This window comes from Bombina bombina, chromosome 1, assembly GCF_027579735.1.
Source record: "Bombina bombina isolate aBomBom1 chromosome 1, aBomBom1.pri, whole genome shotgun sequence".
In the NCBI taxonomy this organism is placed as follows: domain Eukaryota; kingdom Metazoa; phylum Chordata; class Amphibia; order Anura; family Bombinatoridae; genus Bombina; species Bombina bombina.
In genome coordinates, this window is record NC_069499.1 from 1,181,137,588 (window position 1) to 1,181,158,291 (window position 20,704).

The 20,704-nt window shown below is 40.1% G+C and overlaps 1 protein-coding gene across 1 annotated transcript in view; it reads left to right on the plus strand.

The window, feature by feature from the left end:
* Positions 1-19,041, plus strand: part of ACE (angiotensin I converting enzyme) — a 186,981-nt gene extending 167,940 nt beyond the window's left edge. The window contains exons 20-25 of the mRNA XM_053699782.1: positions 1,659-1,882; positions 10,118-10,262; positions 11,037-11,135; positions 13,918-14,040; positions 17,503-17,684; positions 18,500-19,041. Of these exons, the coding sequence (XP_053555757.1) occupies positions 1,659-1,882; positions 10,118-10,262; positions 11,037-11,135; positions 13,918-14,040; positions 17,503-17,684; positions 18,500-18,747 (1,021 nt within the window). The 3' untranslated portion in view covers positions 18,748-19,041. The remainder of the gene's footprint in view (positions 1-1,658; positions 1,883-10,117; positions 10,263-11,036; positions 11,136-13,917; positions 14,041-17,502; positions 17,685-18,499) is intronic.
* The last annotated feature ends 1,663 nt before the right edge of the window (positions 19,042-20,704 follow it).

Sequence of the window (20,704 nt, forward strand, 5' to 3'; positions counted from 1 at the left end):
TCTTCTTTGTTTGTTGTCTATTCTGGTAAAAGGAGAGGTCAAAAAGCGACTTCTACCTCTCTTTCCTTTTGGCTTAAAAGCATCATCCGATTGGCTTACGAGACTGCCGGACGGCAGCCTCCTGAAAGAATTACAGCTCACTCCACTAGGGCTGTAGCTTCCACATGGGCCTTCAAGAACGAGGCTTCTGTTGACCAGATATGTAAGGCAGCGACTTGGTCTTCACTGCACACTTTTGCCAAATTTTACAAATTTGATACTTTTGCTTCTTTGGAGGCTATTTTTGGGAGAAAGGTTTTGCAAGCCGTGGTGCCTTCCGTTTAGGTAACCTGATTTGCTCCCTCCCTTCATCCGTGTCCTAAAGCTTTGGTATTGGTTCCCACAAGTAAGGATGACGCCGTGGACCGGACACACCAATGTTGGAGAAAACAGAATTTATGCTTACCTGATAAATTACTTTCTCCAACGGTGTGTCCGGTCCACGGCCCGCCCTGGTTTTTTAATCAGGTCTGATGAATTATTTTCTCTAACTACAGTCACCACGGTACCATATGGTTTCTCCTATATATTTTCCTCCTGTCCGTCGGTCGAATGACTGGGGTGGGCGGAGCCTAGGAGGGACTATATGGCCAGCTTTGCTGGGACTCTTTGCCATTTCCTGTTGGGGAAAAGATATTCCCACAAGTAAGGATGACGCCGTGGACCGGACACACCGTTGGAGAAAGTAATTTATCAGGTAAGCATAAATTCTGTTTTGTGTGTGTGTAAGATTTCTGCAAGAATATAAAAAATTATTTACAAGCATTTGAAAACACATTGTTTCAAAAAAAACATTTACCTTGTGTGTGTAGTGAGGGGCTCATCTTGAAAGTTTAGTCATTGGGGAGGCCCACTGACTTAGAAAACCTCTGTTCTGTATGTATGTACACACACCTGTATATATTTATACAGATATATATTTAAAATAAACACTATATATATATATATATATATATATATATATATATATAAATATATATTTTAAAATAAAAGGAACATTTTCTTCTATGTGAAGAACATTGGAATGTAAAATATACATAACTTCAGGTTTAGCTCAGTTGTCCTAATGCCTGTTTGCAGAGCGCTTCATTGAAGTTGATGGGAAGAAGCTAGCACGGTCGCAATATCCGAAGTCCTGAAGGGTTTCGATTGGGCTAACTTTTTACTTTCAACTTTTAATATGTGCGCTAACTCATCCAAATGAAAAGTTTACTTTGAGTGCAGTTAAAACGCAAATGAAAAAATCTGATATTGTGCCACGTTATCTGGCCCTATGCGTTTAGTATTTCTCGTAGAGGCTTGAAAAAGGCAAGCACATGTCTTTCATGCAATGAATCACGCGAATGGAGAAGTGTTGTATAGTTCAATTAAAATGCTTGACAAGTCACGTCACTTGATTATGGACACTGGCTTTTGAATTTAAAGTGTGTTTTGATGCAAATTAGCTAGTTTGCTTGATTTTGAATAGGCACCTATAACATACATTTTTGAGCATGTACAGTATTATTTTTAGTTAGTCTATTGCATACGCTGCTTAAAATGTAATGTATGAAAAGCTAAATATTAATTAGTAATAATAATTTATCCGAATTAATGCAAATGTAATGCTCTTATTTCAGGATAAAGCAATGCACAGTGGTTACAATGGATGACCTTATCACTGTCCACCACGAGATGGGACATGTGGAATACTTCCTTCAGTACAAGGATCAGCCTTTATCCTTCAGAGATGGAGCAAACCCTGGTTTCCATGAAGCTATTGGGGATGTACTGGCCTTGTCCGTCTCCACGCCAAAGCATCTCCAGAGCATTGGCCTGCTGAAAACAGTACAGGACAACACAGGTAAGTACATGGCCAATTAGTACTGCCCAAGAATAGTCATCACAATTAAAACTAGTCATGTCCTAGAACAGTCAGGCACAAATAACACTACTAGTCTACTACTGAGTCAATCATTAACTACCATCAAGAGAAAAGAAAGAACATATAAGTAACATCCAGCTAGAATACAAGTCTGTGCGTTCGTCTTTTAACGCTGAAAATATGGTATTTTCAGCGTTAAAACAGCACCACAGCCATTACAAGTCTTGTCAGTATAGCTGTACCGCAAGTCTTTTAGCCTGTAACGCAACGTCAGTACCGCACTCTTATAAATGACAATTATTAATGGGATTCCCATAGTGCTGGTATTACGAGTTTCTCCAACATAGGTGTGTCCGGTCCACGGCGTCATCCTTACTTGTGGGATATTCTCTTCCCCAACAGGAAATGGCAAAGAGCCCAGCAAAGCTGGTCACATGATCCCTCCTAGGCTCCGCCTACCCCAGTCATTCTCTTTGCCGTTGTACAGGCAACATCTCCACGGAGATGGCTTAGAGTTTTTTAGTGTTTAACTGTAGTTTTTCATTATTCAATCAAGAGTTTGTTATTTTCAAATAGTGCTGGTACGTACTATTTACTCAGAAACAGAAAAGAGATGAAGAATTCTGTTTGTATGAGGAAAATGATTTTAGCAACCGTAACTAAAATCCATGGCTGTTCCACACAGGACTGTTGAGAGCATTAACTTCAGTTGGGGGAACAGTTTGCAGTCCTTTGCTGCTTGAGGTATGACACATTCTAACAAGACGATGTAATGCTGGAAGCTGTCATTTTCCCTATGGGATCCGGTAAGCCATGTTTATTACGATTGTAAATAAGGGCTTCACAAGGGCTTATTTAGACTGTAGACATTTTTTGGGCTAAATCGATTGATATTAACACTTATTTAGCCTTGAGGAATCATTTATTCTGGGTATTTTGATATAATTATATCGGCAGGCACTGTTTTAGACACCTTATTCTTTAGGGGCTTTCCCAAAGCATAGGCAGAGTCTCATTTTCGCGCCGGTGTTGCGCACTTGTTTTTGAGAGGCATGGCATGCAGTCGCATGTGAGAGGAGCTCTGATACTGATAAAAGACTTCTGAAGGCATCATTTGGTATCGTATTCCCCTTGGGTTTGGTTGGGTCTCAGCAAAGCAGATACCAGGGACTGTAAAGGGGTTAAAGCTTAAAACGGCTCCGGTTCCGCTATTTTAAGGGTTAAAGCTTCCAAAATTGGTGTGCAATATTTTCAAGGCTTTAAGACACTGTGGTGAAAGTTTGGTGAATTTTGAACAATTCCTTCATGTTTTTTCGCAATTGCAGTAATAAAGTGTGTTCAGTTTAAAATTTAAAGTGACAGTAACGGTTTTATTTCAAAACGTTTTTTGTACTTTCTTATCAAGTTTATGCCTGTTTAACATGTCTGAACTACCAGATAGACTGTGTTCTGAATGTGGGGAAGCCAGAATTCCTATTCATTTAAATAAATGTGATTTATGTGATAATGACAATGATGCCCAAGATGATTCCTCAAGTGAGGGGAGTAAGCATGGTACTGCATCATTCCCTCCTTCGTCTACACGAGTCTTGCCCACTCAGGAGGCCCCTAGTACATCTAGCGCGCCAATACTCCTTACTATGCAACAATTAACGGCTGTAATGGATAATTCTGTCAAAAACATTTTAGCCAAAATGAACCCTTGTCAGCGTAAGCGTGGATGCTCTGTTTTAGTTACTGAAGAGCATGACGACGCTGATATTAATATCTCTGAAGGGCCCCTAACCCAATCTGAGGGAGCCAGGGAGGTTTTGTCTGAGGGAGAAATTACTGATTTAGGGAACATTTCTCAGCAGGCTGAATCTGATGTGATTACTTTTAAATTTAAATTGGAACATCTCCGCATTTTGCTTAAGGAGGTATTATCCACTCTGGATGATTGTGAAAATTTGGTCATCCCAGAGAAACTATGTAAAATGGACAAGTTCCTAGAGGTGCCGGGGCTCCCAGAAGCTTTTCCTATACCCAAGCGGGTGGCGGACATTGTTAATAAAGAATGGGAAAGGCCCGGTATTCCTTTCGTCCCTCCCCCCATATTTAAAAAATTGTTTCCTATGGTCGACCCCAGAAAGGACTTATGGCAGTCAGTCCCCAAGGTCGAGGGAGCGGTTTCTACTTTAAACAAACGCACCACTATTCCCATAGAGGATAGTTGTGCTTTCAAAGATCCTATGGATAAAAAATTAGAAGGTTTGCTTAAAAAGATGTTTGTTCAGCAGGGTTACCTTCTACAACCCATTTCATGCATTGTCCCTGTCACTACAGCCGCATATTTCTGGTTTGATGAACTGATTAAGGTGCTCGATAGTGACTCTCCTCCTTATGAGGAGATTATGGACAGAGTCAATGCTCTCAAATTGGCTAATTCTTTCACTCTAGACGCCTCTTTGCAATTGGCTAAGTTAGCGGCTAAGAATTCTGGGTTTGCTATTGTGGCGCGCAGAGCGCTTTGGTTGAAATCTTGGTCGGCTGATGCGTCTTCCAAGAACAAGCTACTAAACATTCCTTTCAAGGGGAAAACGCTGTTTGGTCCTGACTTGAAAGAGATTATCTCTGATATCACTGGGGGTAAGGGCCATGCCCTTCCTCAGGATCGGCCTTTCAAGGCAAAAAATAGACCTAATTTTCGTCCCTTTCGTAAAAACGGACCAGCCCAAGGTGCTACGTCCTCTAAGCAAGAGGGTAATACTTCTCAGGCCAAGCCAGCTTGGAGACCAATGCAAGGCTGGAACAAGGGAAAGCAGGCAAAGAAACCTGCCACTGCTACCAAGACAGCATGAAATATCGGCCCCCGATCCGGGACCGGATCTGGTGGGGGGCAGACTCTCTCTCTTCGCTCAGGCTTGGGCAAGAGATGTTCTGGATCCTTGGGCGCTAGAAATAGTCTCCCAGGGTTATCTTCTGGAATTCAAGGGACTTCCCCCAAGGGGAAGGTTCCACAGGTCTCAGTTGTCTTCAGACCACATAAAAAGACAGGCGTTCTTACATTGTGTAGAAGACCTGTTAAAAATGGGAGTGATTCATCCTGTTCCATTGAGAGAACAAGGGATGGGGTTCTACTCCAATCTGTTCATAGTTCCCAAAAAAGAGGGAACATTCAGACCAATCCTAGATCTCAAGATCTTAAACAAATTTCTCAAGGTCCCATCTTTCAAGATGGAAACCATTCGAACTATCCTTCCTTCCATCCAGGAAGGTCAATTCATGACCACGGTGGATTTAAAGGATGCGTATCTACATATTCCTATCCACAAGGAACATCATCGGTTCCTAAGGTTTGCATTCCTGGACAAACATTACCAGTTCGTGGCGCTTCCTTTCGGATTAGCCACTGCTCCAAGGATTTTCACAAAGGTACTAGGGTCCCTTCTAGCTGTGCTAAGACCAAGGGGCATTGCAGTAGTACCTTACCTGGACGACATTCTGATTCAAGCGTCGTCCCTCCCTCGAGCAAAGGCTCACACGGACATCGTCCTGGCCTTTCTCAGATCGCACGGCTGGAAAGTGAACGTGGAAAAGAGTTCTCTATCCCCGTCAACAAGGGTTCCCTTCTTGGGAACAATTATAGACTCCTCAGAAATGAGGATTTTTCTAACAGAGGCCAGAAAGACAAAGCTTCTGGACTCTTGTCGAATACTTCATTCCGTTCCTCTTCCTTCCGTAGCTCAGTGCATGGAAGTGATCGGGTTGATGGTAGCGGCAATGGACATAGTTCCTTTTGCGCGCATTCATCTAAGACCATTACAACTGTGCATGCTCAGTCAGTGGAATGGGGACTATACAGACTTGTCTCCAAAGATACAAGTAAATCAGAGGACCAGAGACTCACTCCGTTGGTGGCTGTCCCTGGACAACCTGTCACGAGGGATGACATTCCACAGACCAGAGTGGGTCATTGTCACGACCGACGCCAGTCTGATGGGCTGGGGCGCGGTCTGGGGATCCCTGAAAGCTCAGGGTCTTTGGTCTCGGGAAGAATCTCTTCTACCGATAAATATTCTGGAACTGAGAGCGATATTCAATGCTCTCAAGGCTTGGCCTCAGCTAGCGAGAACCAAGTTCATACGGTTTCAATCAGACAACATGACGACTGTTGCGTACATCAACCATCAGGGGGGAACAAGGAGTTCCCTAGCGATGGAAGAAGTGACCAAGATTATTCTATGGGCGGAGTCTCACTCCTGCCACCTGTCTGCTATCCACATCCCGGGAGTGGAAAATTGGGAAGCGGATTTTCTGAGTCGTCAGACATTGCATCCGGGGGAGTGGGAACTCCATCCGGAAATCTTTGCCCAAGTCACTCAACTTTGGGGCATTCCAGACATGGATCTGATGGCCTCTCGTCAGAACTTCAAAGTTCCTTGCTACGGGTCCAGATCCAGGGATCCCAAGGCGGCTCTAGTGGATGCACTAGTAGCACCTTGGACCTTCAAACTAGCTTATGTGTTCCCGCCGTTTCCTCTCATCCCCAGGCTGGTAGCCAGGATCAATCAGGAGAGGGCGTCGGTGATCTTGATAGCTCCTGCGTGGCCACGCAGGACTTGGTATGCAGATCTGGTGAATATGTCATCGGCTCCACCTTGGAAGCTACCTTTGAGACGAGACCTTCTTGTTCAGGGTCCGTTCGAACATCCGAATCTGGTTTCACTCCAGCTGACTGCTTGGAGATTGAACGCTTGATTTTATCGAAGCGAGGTTTCTCAGATTCTGTTATCGATACTCTTGTTCAGGCCAGAAAGCCTGTAACTAGAAAGATTTACCACAAAATTTGGAAAAAATATATCTGTTGGTGTGAATCTAAAGGATTCCCTTGGGACAAGGTTAAGATTCCTAGGATTCTATCCTTCCTTCAAGAAGGATTGGAAAAAGGATTATCGGCAAGTTCCCTGAAGGGACAGATTTCTGCCTTGTCGGTGTTACTTCACAAAAAACTGGCAGCTGTGCCAGATGTTCAAGCCTTTGTTCAGGCTCTGGTTAGAATCAAGCCTGTTTACAAACCTTTGACTCCTCCTTGGAGTCTCAATCTAGTTCTTTCAGTTCTTCAGGGGGTTCCGTTTGAACCCTTACATTCCGTTGATATTAAGTTATTATCTTGGAAAGTTTTGTTTTTAGTTGCAATTTCTTCTGCTAGAAGAGTTTCAGAATTATCTGCTCTGCAGTGTTCTCCTCCTTATCTGGTGTTCCATGCAGATAAGGTGGTTTTACGTACTAAACCTGGTTTTCTTCCAAAAGTTGTTTCTAACAAAAACATTAACCAGGAGATTATCGTACCTTCTCTGTGTCCGAAACCAGTTTCAAAGAAGGAACGCTTGTTGCACAATTTGGATGTTGTTCGCGCTCTAAAATTCTATTTAGATGCTACAAAGGATTTTAGACAAACATCTTCCCTGTTTGTTGTTTATTCAGGTAAAAGGAGAGGTCAAAAAGCAACTTCTACCTCTCTCTCTTTTTGGATTAAAAGCATCATCAGATTGGCTTACGAGACTGCCGGACGGCAGCCTCCCGAAAGAATCACAGCTCATTCCACTAGGGCTGTGGCTTCCACATGGGCCTTCAAGAACGAGGCTTCTGTTGATCAGATATGTAGGGCAGCGACTTGGTCTTCACTGCACACTTTTACCAAATTTTACAAGTTTGATACTTTTGCTTCTTCTGAGGCTATTTTTGGGAGAAAGGTTTTGCAAGCCGTGGTGCCTTCCATTTAGGTGACCTGATTTGCTCCCTCCCTTCATCCGTGTCCTAAAGCTTTGGTATTGGTTCCCACAAGTAAGGATGACGCCGTGGACCGGACACACCTATGTTGGAGAAAACAGAATTTATGTTTACCTGATAAATTTCTTTCTCCAACGGTGTGTCCGGTCCACGGCCCGCCCTGGTTTTTTAATCAGGTCTGATAATTTATTTTCTTTAACTACAGTCACCACGGTACCATATGGTTTCTCCTATGCTATTATTCCTCCTTAACGTCGGTCGAATGACTGGGGTAGGCGGAGCCTAGGAGGGATCATGTGACCAGCTTTGCTGGGCTCTTTGCCATTTCCTGTTGGGGAAGAGAATATCCCACAAGTAAGGATGACGCCGTGGACCGGACACACCGTTGGAGAAAGAAATTTATCAGGTAAACATAAATTCAGTTTTTATGTTCTGGCTAAAAAAACGGTATTATAGCCTAAAATGACAAGATCTGTAACGCCATCTAAAGTCAGTAGTTATGAGTTTTACGCTACAAATCAGTAACATAAAACTCATATCTAAAGTGTTAAAAAGTACACTAACACCCATAAACTACTTATAAACGCCTAAACCAAGGCCCTCCCACATCGCAAATACTATAATAAAGTTATTAACCCCTAATCTGCCGCTCCCAATATCACTGCCACTTTTAAAAAATATTAACCCCTATTCCGCTGCTCCCTGACATTGTCGCCACTATAATAAACGTATTAACCCCTAAACTGCCGCCTTCCCGCATCGCAAACACTATTCAAATATAATTAACCCCTAATCTGCCGTCCGCCCACATCGCCCCACTATACTAAAGTTATTAAGCCCTACACTGCCGCCACTATAATAAACTATTTTAAATAGTGCCACCATCATAATAAACTAAATTAAACTAGTAACCCCTAAACCTAATGCCCCCCTAACTTTACATTAAAGTTACAATTTCCCTATCTTAAATTAAATTAAAACTTACCTGTCAAATTAAAAAACTAACACCGAGATTACGAGTTTTGCAGTAACAGGGGTGCGTTGCTAACAAGCATTTTTTTCTCACCGCTCACTTAAGACAACGCTGGTATTACAGGTTTTTTTAAACCCAGCAATTTTGGGTTTTAGTGTAAGGCAGGTTAGGTTTTGTTTCACAGGTAAGTATTTAGTTTTAAATAGATATTATTTAGTTAATAATTGTAAGTTTAATTTAGCTATATTTTAATTATGTTAAAGTTAGGGGGTGTTAGGGTTACGTTAGGGTTAGGGTTACCGTTACATAAAGGCTAGGTTTAGGGGTTAAGAGGTTGTTGCAATGTGGGGGGCTGGTGGTGTAGGGGTTAATAGGTTTATTTAGTGGTAGTGATGTGGGAGGCCAGAGGTTTAGGGGTTAATAACTTTATTTAGTGGCGGCGATGTTGGGGTGCTGCGGAATAGGGGTTAATAACTTTAGTATAGTGGCGGTGATATCGGGAGCAGCAGATTAGGGGTTAATAGATTTATTATGTAGGTGGCGGCAATGTCGGGGGCAGCAGATTAGGGGTGTTTAGACGTGGGATTTATGTTAGGGTGTTAGGTTTAAACGTTAGTTTTCTTTCCCCATAGGCTTCAATGGGGCTGAGCTATGGAGCTTTTCTTTCCCGGATCGCAGCTGTTAGACTTTTTTATGACACATTCTCCCCATTGATGTCTATGGGGAAGCGTGCACGAGCACGTCAAAGCAGCGCTTGTATTTTGGTGCAGTATGGAGCTTAAAAGCACCATATCGCCTGCACAAGCCAGGTTTTTTAAAACTTGTAATGGCTGCGATATAGGGGGTTAAATAACGCAACTTTTGTTGCGTTTGTTACTTTCCCTATAGCGCTCAAAACTCGTAATCTAGCTGATCATTATTAACCAGTTGGCGATTATGACTAATTTTAGGCCTAGTTTCCATTGAGGTGCTTTTGTTTGGAAACTGGTGGTAACATAAATAATCACCCTAGACTATAATAGAAATAAATGTTTTTACCACCAATTTTCAAACTTTGTCACCTCAATGGCAGCAAGACCTAAGTTATTATTATTATATTACCTATTTTGATATGTTTAGAGCAGAAAATCAACCTGATTTATTTTGATGCTGAAACAGATAACATTGTTTATACATTGGGGTTAAGAAACATCACCTTGGTTACTAGATTTTTATTTTTTACTAAAATGCATGTGATTCAAGATTTTTCACAAGCATTTCGGGAGCTTAGAATAACTAAGGTCTAATTCCATTGAGGTGAGTAGATATTTACTCACGCAGGTTATTTAACTACTCACATGAAAATCATTACTTTGGAAACAATTTTAAAGATTACAGGACAGAAAAAAATGACAGGTCAAATATGGTGGGGAAGAGAACACTTATATTTAAAACATCTTGTGATTATGTCATAATTTGTTTATTTTCAGAAAGTGATATTAATTATCTATTGAGTGTTGCTCTGGATAAAATTGCCTTTTTGCCCTTTGGTTACCTGATGGACCAGTGGCGCTGGAAAGTATTTGATGGAAGATTCCCAGAATCTGAGTATAACCAGCAGTGGTGGAACCTTAGGTAAGATGGTATTTGAGGACACATTTTATAAGCATTAAAGGGACACTGAACCCAAATTTTTTCTTTTATGTTTCAGTTAGAGCATGACATTTTAAGCATCTTTCTAATTTACTCCTATTATCAATTTTTCTTCGTTCTCTTGATATCTTTATTTTAAAAGCAGGAATGTAAATCTTAGCAGCCAGCCCATTTTAGGTTCAGCACCATGGATAGCGCTTGCTTATTGGATGCTTACATTTACCCACCAATAAGCAAGCATAACCCAGGTTCTTAACCAAAAATGGGCCGGCTCCTATGCATCACATTCCTGCTTTTTAAATAAAGATAGCAAGTGAACAAAGAAAAATTGATAATAGGAGTAAATTAGAAAGTTGCTTAAAGTTTTATGCTTTATCTGAAAGAAAAAATGTGGGTTCAGTGTCCCTTTAAGACTATGTAAATTCTCCCATTGTCATGCTGAACAGTCAGGTGGAGATAGATCAAATACTCATACTATTACACAGGCAGCATCAGGGATCAGACCAAGGAGAGATGCTTGGCACAAGCGCATAGAAGCAGGAATATATGACAGAATTCATTGCTGTTTCCTGATGTGCTCCTCCATGCTGCCTGCACAATATTTTCAGTATGTTTTACTCCTTTCCATACCTGACTTGGCACGAGAATGTGTTGAATTTATTGTATTTTGAGGTATCAGCCTTCATTTGTGGTGTGTAATTTGTTCAACAATGTCTGCTCAAACCCACTGACAGTTTTATTACATTACCTTTTCAGGCTGAAATATCAGGGATTATGCCCACCAGTCCCGAGATCTGAAAATGATTTTGATCCAGGAGCAAAGTTTCACATTCCAGCCAGTGTACCCTACATCAGGTATCAAAATGGCTCTTGATTATATTAACACTGGATGATTTTATTATAAGGAAATGGAATATATGATAATTGCAATATATATGTCAGGATTACAAAGTTACTATGAGTTAACATATGCTTTGAACACAAACGGCTAGATTACAAGTTGTGCGTTAGGGTTAAAAAGCAGCGTTGAGAGGACCCAACGCTGCTTTTTAATGCCCGCTGGAATTACGAGTTTTGAAATGACAGGCTCATCTCTCACTTTTTTGACCAGACTCAAAAATACCGCAAATCCACTTACGTCAATTGCGTATCCTATATTTTCAATAGGACTTGCATAACGCCGGTATTACGAGTCTTCCAAAAAGTGAGCGGTACAGACTCTCCTGTCAAGCCTGGTACCGCATTTAAAAGTCAGTAGTTAAGAGTTTTATGGGCTAACGCCGTAGCATAAAACTCTTAACTAAAGTGCTAAAAAGTACACTAACACCCTTAAACTACCTATTAACCCCTAAACCGAGGCCCCCCCACATAGCAAACACTATAATAACATTTTTAACCCCTAATCTGCCAGCCCTATCACCGTCACCTACCTACATTTATTAACCCCTAATCTGCCGCCCCCAACGACGCCGCAACTATATTAAATGTATTAACCCCTAAATATAACTCTAACCCTAACCCCCCTAACTTAAATATAATTTAAATACATCTAAATAAAATAACTACAATTAACTAAATTATTCCTATTTAAAACTAAATACTTACCTATAAAATAAACCCTAAGATAGCTACAATATAACTAATAGTTACATTGTAGCTAGCTTAGGATTTCTTTTTATTTTACAGGCAACTTTGTATTTATTTTAACTAGGTACGATAGTTATTAAATAGTTATTAACTATTTAATAGCTACCTAGTTAAAATAAAGTCAAATTTACCTGTAAAATAAAACTTAACCTAAGTTACAATTACACCTAACACTACACTGCAATTAAATAAATTCCATAAACTAAATACAATTAGATACAATTAAATAAAATTATCTAAAGTACGAAAAAAAACACTAAATTACATAAAATAATAAAATTAAAAAAAATGTAAACAAATTACACCTAATCTAATCCCCCTAATAAAATAAAAAAGCCCCCCAAAATAAAAAAGCCCTACCCTATACTAAATTACAAATAGCCCTTAAAAGGGCCTTTTGCAGGGCATTGCCCTAAAGTAATCAGCTCTTTTACCTGTAAAAAAAAGTACAATACCCCCCAACATTAAAACCCACCACCCACACACCCAACCCTACTCTAAAACCCACCCAATCCCCCCTTAATAAAACCTAACACTAACCCCTTGAAGATCACCCTACCTTGAGAAGTCTTCACCCAACCGGGCCGAAGTCATCAACGAAGCCGGGCGAAGTGGTCCTCCAGACGGGCAGAAGTCTCCATCCTAGCCGGGAAGAAGAGGTCCTCCAGATGGGCAGAAGTCTTCATCCATAGAATTATATCAGCCAATCAGAATTAAGGTAGAAAAAATCATATTGGCTGATGCAATCAGCCAATAGGATTGAAGTTCAATCCTATTGGCTGATCCAATCAGCCAATAGGATTGAGCTGGCATTCTATTGGCTGATTGGATCAGCCAATAGAATGCAAGCTCAATCCTATTGGCTGGTTGCATCAGCCAATAGGATTTTTTCTACCTTAATTCCGATTGGCTTATAGAATTCTATCAGCCAATCGGAATTGAAGGGACGCCATCTTGGATGACGTCATTTAAAGGAACCTTCATTCTTCAGTTGGACATCGTTTGAAAAGGATGCTCCGTGTCGGATGTCTTGAAGATGGAGCCGCTCCACGCCGGATGGATGAAGATAGAAGATGCCGTCTGGATGAAGACTTCTGCCCGTCTGGAGGGACTCTTCTTCTCCGCTTGGATGAAGACTTCTGCCTGTCTTGAGGACCACTTCGCCCGGCTTCGTTGATGACTTCAGCCTGGTTAAGTGAAGACTTCTCAAGGTAGGGTGATCTTCAAGGGGTTAGTGGTAGGCTTTATTAAGGGGGGATTGGGTGGGTTTTAGAGGTTTTATTTTACAGGTAAATTTTTATTTATTTTAACTAGGTAGCTATTAAATAGTTAATAACTATTTAATAACTATTGTACCAAGTTAAAATAAATACAAGGTTGCCTGTAAAATAAAAATAAATCCTAAGATAGCTACAATGTAACTATTAGTTATATTGTAGCTAGCTTAGGGTTTATTTTATAGGTAGGAGTTGTACGCTGCTTTTTTGCAGGTGTTAGGTTTTTTTTCAGCCGGCTCTCCCCCATTGATTCCTATGGGGAAATTGTGCACAAGCACGTCTTACCAGCTCACCGCTAACATAAGCAGCGCTGGTATTGAGGTGAGATGTGGAGCAAAATTTTGCTCTCCGCTCACTTTTCTGCGGCTAACGCCGGGTTTGTAAAAACCCGTAATACCAGCGTTGTCTGTAGGTGAGCAGTGAGGGAAAACAGCTTGTTAGCACAGCACAGCATTACCGACAAAACTCGTAATCTAGGCGATAGTCTTTCTGTTCTGCTTGGCCAAACTTTAAAAAAGAGTCTAATGAAAAGGCCTAAATGGTTGGATATTATGGGTTTTTTATTATTTTTTGACAGTTGTAGTTCATGCAGCACAAGTCAGTGGAACAGTCTCATTTCTTTATCACCCCTTTCAATGTCACATAACTTACAACTGACTTGTTTTGTTAGTCTATGACTCATCAAACATAACAAATATCTTTTTTTTTTTAAGGTACTTTGTCAGTTTTGTGATTCAGTTCCAGTTCCATGAGGCTCTATGTAATGCAGCAAAACAAGTGGGTCCTTTATACAAATGTGATATCTACCAGTCTAAAGAAGCAGGGAAATTGCTTGGGTAAGAACTGGCAATGGGATTTTCTTACTTCACTAATTATTATTTTCATATCATATTTTGATTGGTATTTATACACACATACTGTACACACCAACCACTTCTCCTAATCATATTCTACAAATTACTCAAAGTACTTGGCTGGGTCACAGTGGCTTGAGAAAAGCTACACTTGCTGGTGTCTTCTATCTGTATATGGACATTGATCTGTCAGAAGATTTACCTTTCCTCCTAATGATAGCCATCAACTACTACTATGTCCTGCTTGCCATTACCTTTCTGTTGTGTCCTGTTGTCCATTATTGGTGGTTGTTTAGTGTTGGCATGTTCCTGCTTCTGTGTCCTAATGATCATAATACTCTGATGTGCACTGATAGACATTGCCTAATAATGTGTCCTCTGGCCATTACTTGTTGTTGTTTCCAAATGCTTATTGTCTGTTAACACATCCAGTATCTGCTACAGTATTCCGTTAGCCATTACCTATAGCTGTGTCCTACTGTCCATTTCCTGCTGAGCATTACTTGCTAATTTAATCTGTTTTTCTTTACGTGCAGTAGTGTCCTCATGTGCAATTTCTGCTGCTGTGCCCTTCTAGTTATTACTTGTTACTGTGTCCTGATGGTCATTATCGGCTGCTTTTCCTGATGGTGATTACCTGCTGCTGTCTACTGCTAGTCATTACCTTCAATGGTATCCTGCTGACCATTAGTTAGTTCCTGCATTGTACTATTGAGCATTCCTGTCAGTATGTGACTTGTGTGAGTTTACCAATTGCCAACGGCCTTTAAACACAATTGTCTGTAGTCTGGACATTGATCAGCTAGCACCTGATTGGCTAGAACTCTATTAGGCTTCAGTTCTTGAGTTGGGTTGAGTTCAAATACCTATTGTTGCCACTTATGTATATATTTCTTCAGACAAACCATCCATACTGAATCATTAACCTCAGATGTTTTACTTCCACTTTGGGACACACATCAATTGGCTCTGATACAGGCATTGACAGAATACTGCTCTAATTTTGTCAGAACTAGATTTCCAAAGGGCCTATATAACAGGGGAAGTACTCAGTATGGTTCCTTCAGATTATCTAGTAAAATAAAAATATGTTTCCCTAGTATGCTTTTTCAAGGCTGCCTACTTATCATCTTAGTTTTTTTTTATGTTACAATATTGTATCCTCATAGGTGGTAGTATTCAGTGTGAATTTAGCCAGTCTATCTTAAAACACCTTTTAAAGGGATAGTCTAGTAAAAAATAAACTTTCATGATTCAGATAGAACATGCAATTTTAGGCAACTTTCTAATTTACTCCTATCCAGATGAATCACTTAAATTAAATATCACACATGAATTATACTAGAACAATTTATATTTTAATCCAAAGCCAAAATATGGATTAATGATTTAACAATGCTTAATTAACTAAATATATTCCAATGTTCTAATAAGAATCTTAGCTCAAATTCAATCAGGCCCATTTATCAAGCTCCGTATGGAACTTGAAGGGCCGTGTTTCTGGCGAGTCTTCAGACTCGCCAGAAACACAAGTTATGAAGCAGCGGTCTAAAGACCGCTGCTTCATAACCCTGTCCGCCTGCTCTGAGCAGGCGGACAGGAACCGCCGGAAATCAACCCGATCGAATACGATCGGGTTGATTGACAGCTCCCTGCTGGCGGCCGATTGGCCGCGAGTCAGCAGGGGGCGGCGTTGCACCAGCAGCTCTTGTGAGCTGCTGGTGCAATGTTAAATGTGGAGAGCGTATTGCTCTCCGCATTTAGCGAGGTCTTGCGGACCTGATCCGCAGTGTCGGATCAGGTCCGCAAGCCCTTTGATAAATGGGCCCCAATAAGTCTAATGGAATTTCCAGTGAAATATAATTCACTATTTTCAACCCAAAATAATCTTATAAAACTTTAAATAATAAACCAGAGAAATTTGCATATTATCAACACAATAGCCAATTTATGTGCAGTTCTTAAGAGAATTCACAATAAGTAAAACTGAATTTATAAATATGGAATACAAAACCATTCCTAATAATACAGTTATTTAGCACCAATATAATTATTTCTAGACTACACAGGCCTATGGAACACCTACCTGTAACTACAAATTGCACTTACAATTCACAGCTACACTTAAACTATGGCTATAGAATACCTTTGATTTAAATTTTAAATATACTTAAAGGACCAGTCAACATAGTAGATTTGCATAATCAACACATGCAAGATAGCAAGACAATGCAATAGCACTTAGTCTGAACGTCCAATGAGTAGTAGATTTTTTTTCTGACAATTTTAAAAGTTATGTCTTTTTGCACTCCCCCTGTACCATGTGACAGCCATCAGCCATTCACAAATGCATACACACTTATTCTTGCACATGCTCAGTAGGAGCACTCAAAAAGTTTAAATATAAAAAGACTGCGCACATTTTGTTAATGGAAGTAAATTGGAAAGTTGTTTAAAATGGCATGCTCTATCTGAATAATAAAAGTTTCATTTAGATTGAGTGTCCCTTTAACAATCGCCATACATTACCAACTCCAATGTGAGGGTTCAATATCCAGATATTTTTATATTTTAAGGGAATTATTGCACATTTTTGGAAGAGAATTAAGCCCAATAATCTCTTATCCAGAAAGAGGGTCCCAACAGGATTTGTCTTACAGAAAACTGTGTTCGCACACTCGTGTCTATCTGTAAGCAAGATGGCAACAAGGCAGGATTGCAACAAGGACAACAGGCAAGGCTTAGTCAGTCACCAAACAAAAAATCCAGCAAAGGCCCCCTTTCTCTCTGTGCAAGGAGCTTTTGTCAGAGACCAAACTCCTCCCCCTTTCTTAATCACCCAATAGAATCTGAATACACACTTTTCTCTCATTGGCTACTGGGAATGCCACTCTTAACAGCCAAATACCTTTTTGCTGTAGTACTGATTTTCGCCCTTCGGGGACAACAGACATAGGAATGCAGTTTCATTAGCAAAATACTTTAAAGTACAGAACAATATAGACTTTCATAAATGTATGAATGCCATATTAATAAGTAATTATATTCTTAAAGGGACAGTCTAGTCCAAAACAAACTTTTATTATGTAGATAGGGCAAGCAATTTTAAACAATTTTCAAATTTACATCTATCACCAATTTTGCTTTGTTCTCTTGGTATTGTTAAGCTAAACCTAGGAGGTTCATATGCTCATTTCTAAGCCCTTGAAGGCCACCTCTCATCTTAGGGCATTTTGACAGTTTTTCACCACTAGAGGGTGTTAGTTCATGTGTTTCATATAGGTAACACTGTGCATGTGGAGTTCCTAGGAGTCAGCACTGATTAGCTAAAATGCAAGTCTGTCAAAAGAACTGAAATAAGGGGCAGTTTGCAGAGGCTTAGATATAAGATAATCACAGAGGTAAAAAAAGTGTATTAATTTAATTGGATGTCTTCTTGTACAGAGATGCCATGAAGCTGGGCAGCAGCAAACCTTGGCCTGATACCATGGAGGTTATAACAGGGCAGCGTAACATGTCAGCTCATGCTCTTCTCAAATACTTTGAACCCCTCACTAACTGGCTTATTGAACAGAACACCAAGAACGGCGATATACTTGGCTGGCCTGAATACAACTGGAATCCAGGTCAGTATACAATCCTGGCTTTTTTATACTGTTGTGAAATACTGTAGTGGTTGTTCTACTCTATTTGATCCCATTTGATATGAAAGTTAGCACTGGATTTATTATATTTAGTTTTGTTTAACCCAGGAAAATACAGCTTACCTTAATATCAGGAAGACAATTGTGCAGTCTAAAGCTTCTTCTGACCATGTTTCAAAAAGTTCTTCTACATGGTCATCCTCATCAGATACTGATATGATGACCACCTCTTTTGTTGAAAAGTATACATAGGTAGACTTAGGAGCAGCAATACACTACTGGAAGCTAGCTGGTGATTTATGGCTACACACATATGCCTCTTGTCATTGGCTAACCAGATGCAAATCATCTAGGACCCAGTAGTGAATTGATGCTCTGGAGCTGACATTAATTACCCCATTTGCAAGAGTTAAACATGCACTTATATTCAGGCAATAATACAATAATAAAATGCACTTCAGAGCATTTCCTTTTTGCACTTATATGCACTTTTTGCACTCATATGTCAATTTAATCAAATGGTATTGAGGTTGAGCAGGAATGCTATTAAAATTGAGCATTTCCACTTTTGAATGGTTAGTATGATTCTGAAGAGTGGGCTGTTAATTTTGACAGATTAAACCAACAAGATTGCTCAAAATAATATACTCTGTAATGTCCCTGTAAATTCTGGAAACAAAATTATAGTTGACAAAATGACCAAGTTTTACAATGACAAATTCAGATGCTTGTCTACCAAAGGACTGCTGTTTTTAGCAGTAACTCTAGTTTTACATCCTTGTTGTATATTTTTACAGATTCATCTGGCCAGGAAACACCAAACCCAACAGAAAAACCAAACCAACCAGAAACACAAAAGCCAACAGAAGCAGCAAAAATCATGTTCCTGGGGTTGTCACTGAGCCAAGGGCAAGCAACTGCTGGTCAATGGGTCCTCCTGGTGATTAGTATACTATTTGTCCTTGCTACCTTATTTCTGGGTTTCAAGTACTACAACAACAAACGCAGGGCCAATAAGTCCTCTTCAGAACTCGAACTGAAATAATATCTGAGTGAAAGAATGACTTCCGTAATGGGAGGATCTTGTCATGCATAATGGACACTCTGTGAGTTTCATCAGGGCCAAAATTTCTTGATGACTATGCAAAGATCTTAAACTGTGGAATATCAATTCACTAGCGCCTTCAATGCCGCCTTTTAAAAGATGATCTAGCTATTAATCAGGTGCTGATGGGAAGGGAGGGAGTATTAGGAACATGGAAAAGATTGAAAATATGTTATGGAAACTTTAACATTTTTACTCCAGCAATGGGAGAAATAAAAGGTGTTGTATGTAAAATGTTTTCTTCTCTGTAATTTCTGTAAATATTTGATCACAAGTTATTTAGCCAGTAAATTTTTACAACCTTTAGTAGAATTTAATGACATTTTTGATGCCAATGTTTGAAATCGATATGATATACTTTCTCTTTTTTTTTTTTTAAAGTGTGGGTGGTATATGAACTTGGTTCAGCTCATGTACACATAGAGCTATGTAAATTCATATATAAGTAAACATATAAAGATTCACATCTTAAGGTAAGGTAAACAACTGATGTTGTTAGAATCAAACAGTTCTTCACTTTAAAATACTCAGTACCGAGTCCAAGCAGTGACTAGCAACACTGGGTTACGCTATGTAATGTAGAACTGCAACTAAGTCAATGATGTTTCAAATTAGTATTATACAGCAGTAAATCAATAAAGCAGCATGCCGCCAGACTAGAGGTGTACCGTGTTGTGTCGAAACCGGTGACTATCAAAATTGGGAATCAGCATTTTCCGGGAACTCCACCCACACATCTAAACACTACACCTAACCTCCGCCCAGGCTACCTTCCACTCGTACAAAGCTCCACCAAGGCTACCTCCCACTCCTACAAAACTCCACCTAGCTACCTCCCACAGTTGGTACAGATGAGCCGTCACATTTACTATATTATTGACAACATAGTATTTGTGACAGCTTGTCATATACCGAGGCAGTGTATTTATTAGTTACGATATAAAGTAAACCGCAGGCATATGGCAGCGTGCACCTGATTTAGCAGTTTATTAGTGACTATGTAAAGTGCATAACTATGTCACCTATATTTATTGTGTTCATAGACATTAATCAGATGTACCCCTTACCTATTAAAATGGAGTACTAATATATTGACCCATTACATTAATATACTTTACCTTATTTTATACATGGAAATATATATTTACAGAAATGCAGCGAAACGGCACACGCCAACCACTCAGTCACCTGGTGCTCTGCAGTTATTGAGTATACATGAACACTGGATAATTCTCATGGATGGCATCCATATCTCCCAGGATATCCACAAAGCAGGCACAAGCAGGCTAGCCTTTGCCATCTGTGGGAATTATCCAGTGTTCATACATATATATATATATATATATATATATATATATATATATATGTATATATATATATAAATATATATATATATATATATACACCTACACACACACACACAAGGAGAAAGGACCGGACCAGGTACACATCCCATGACCCATAAACAGGTTCAGCTTTGGTTGCTATCGCACTCACATAAAGCTACACTATTTACAGAGTCACAGGCAGTTAACCCCGAGCCTGCTAGGATTAAAAGCAAAACTGGAAGAGTTAGTTACTGCATTTGGCCAAATGGGACAAGCTCAGGTACCACCTCAAGGTCTCTTCCAAGTACCTGAGTCCCTAATACAGCCAAATGCGGTAACTAACTCTTCCAGCTTTGCTTTTAATCCTAGCTGAGAGCTTGTGAGCGAGTGCTGGACTTTTTGTGTGTGTGTTGCAGTGTCTGTTTCTGTAATTCACCCTTTGGACCTGCTCCCAGGCAGGCCCGGGGTTAACTGCCTGTGACTCTGTAAATAGAGGAGCTTTATGTGAGTGCGATAGCAATCAAAGCTGAGCCTGTTTATGGGTCATGGGATGTGTACCCGGTCCGGTC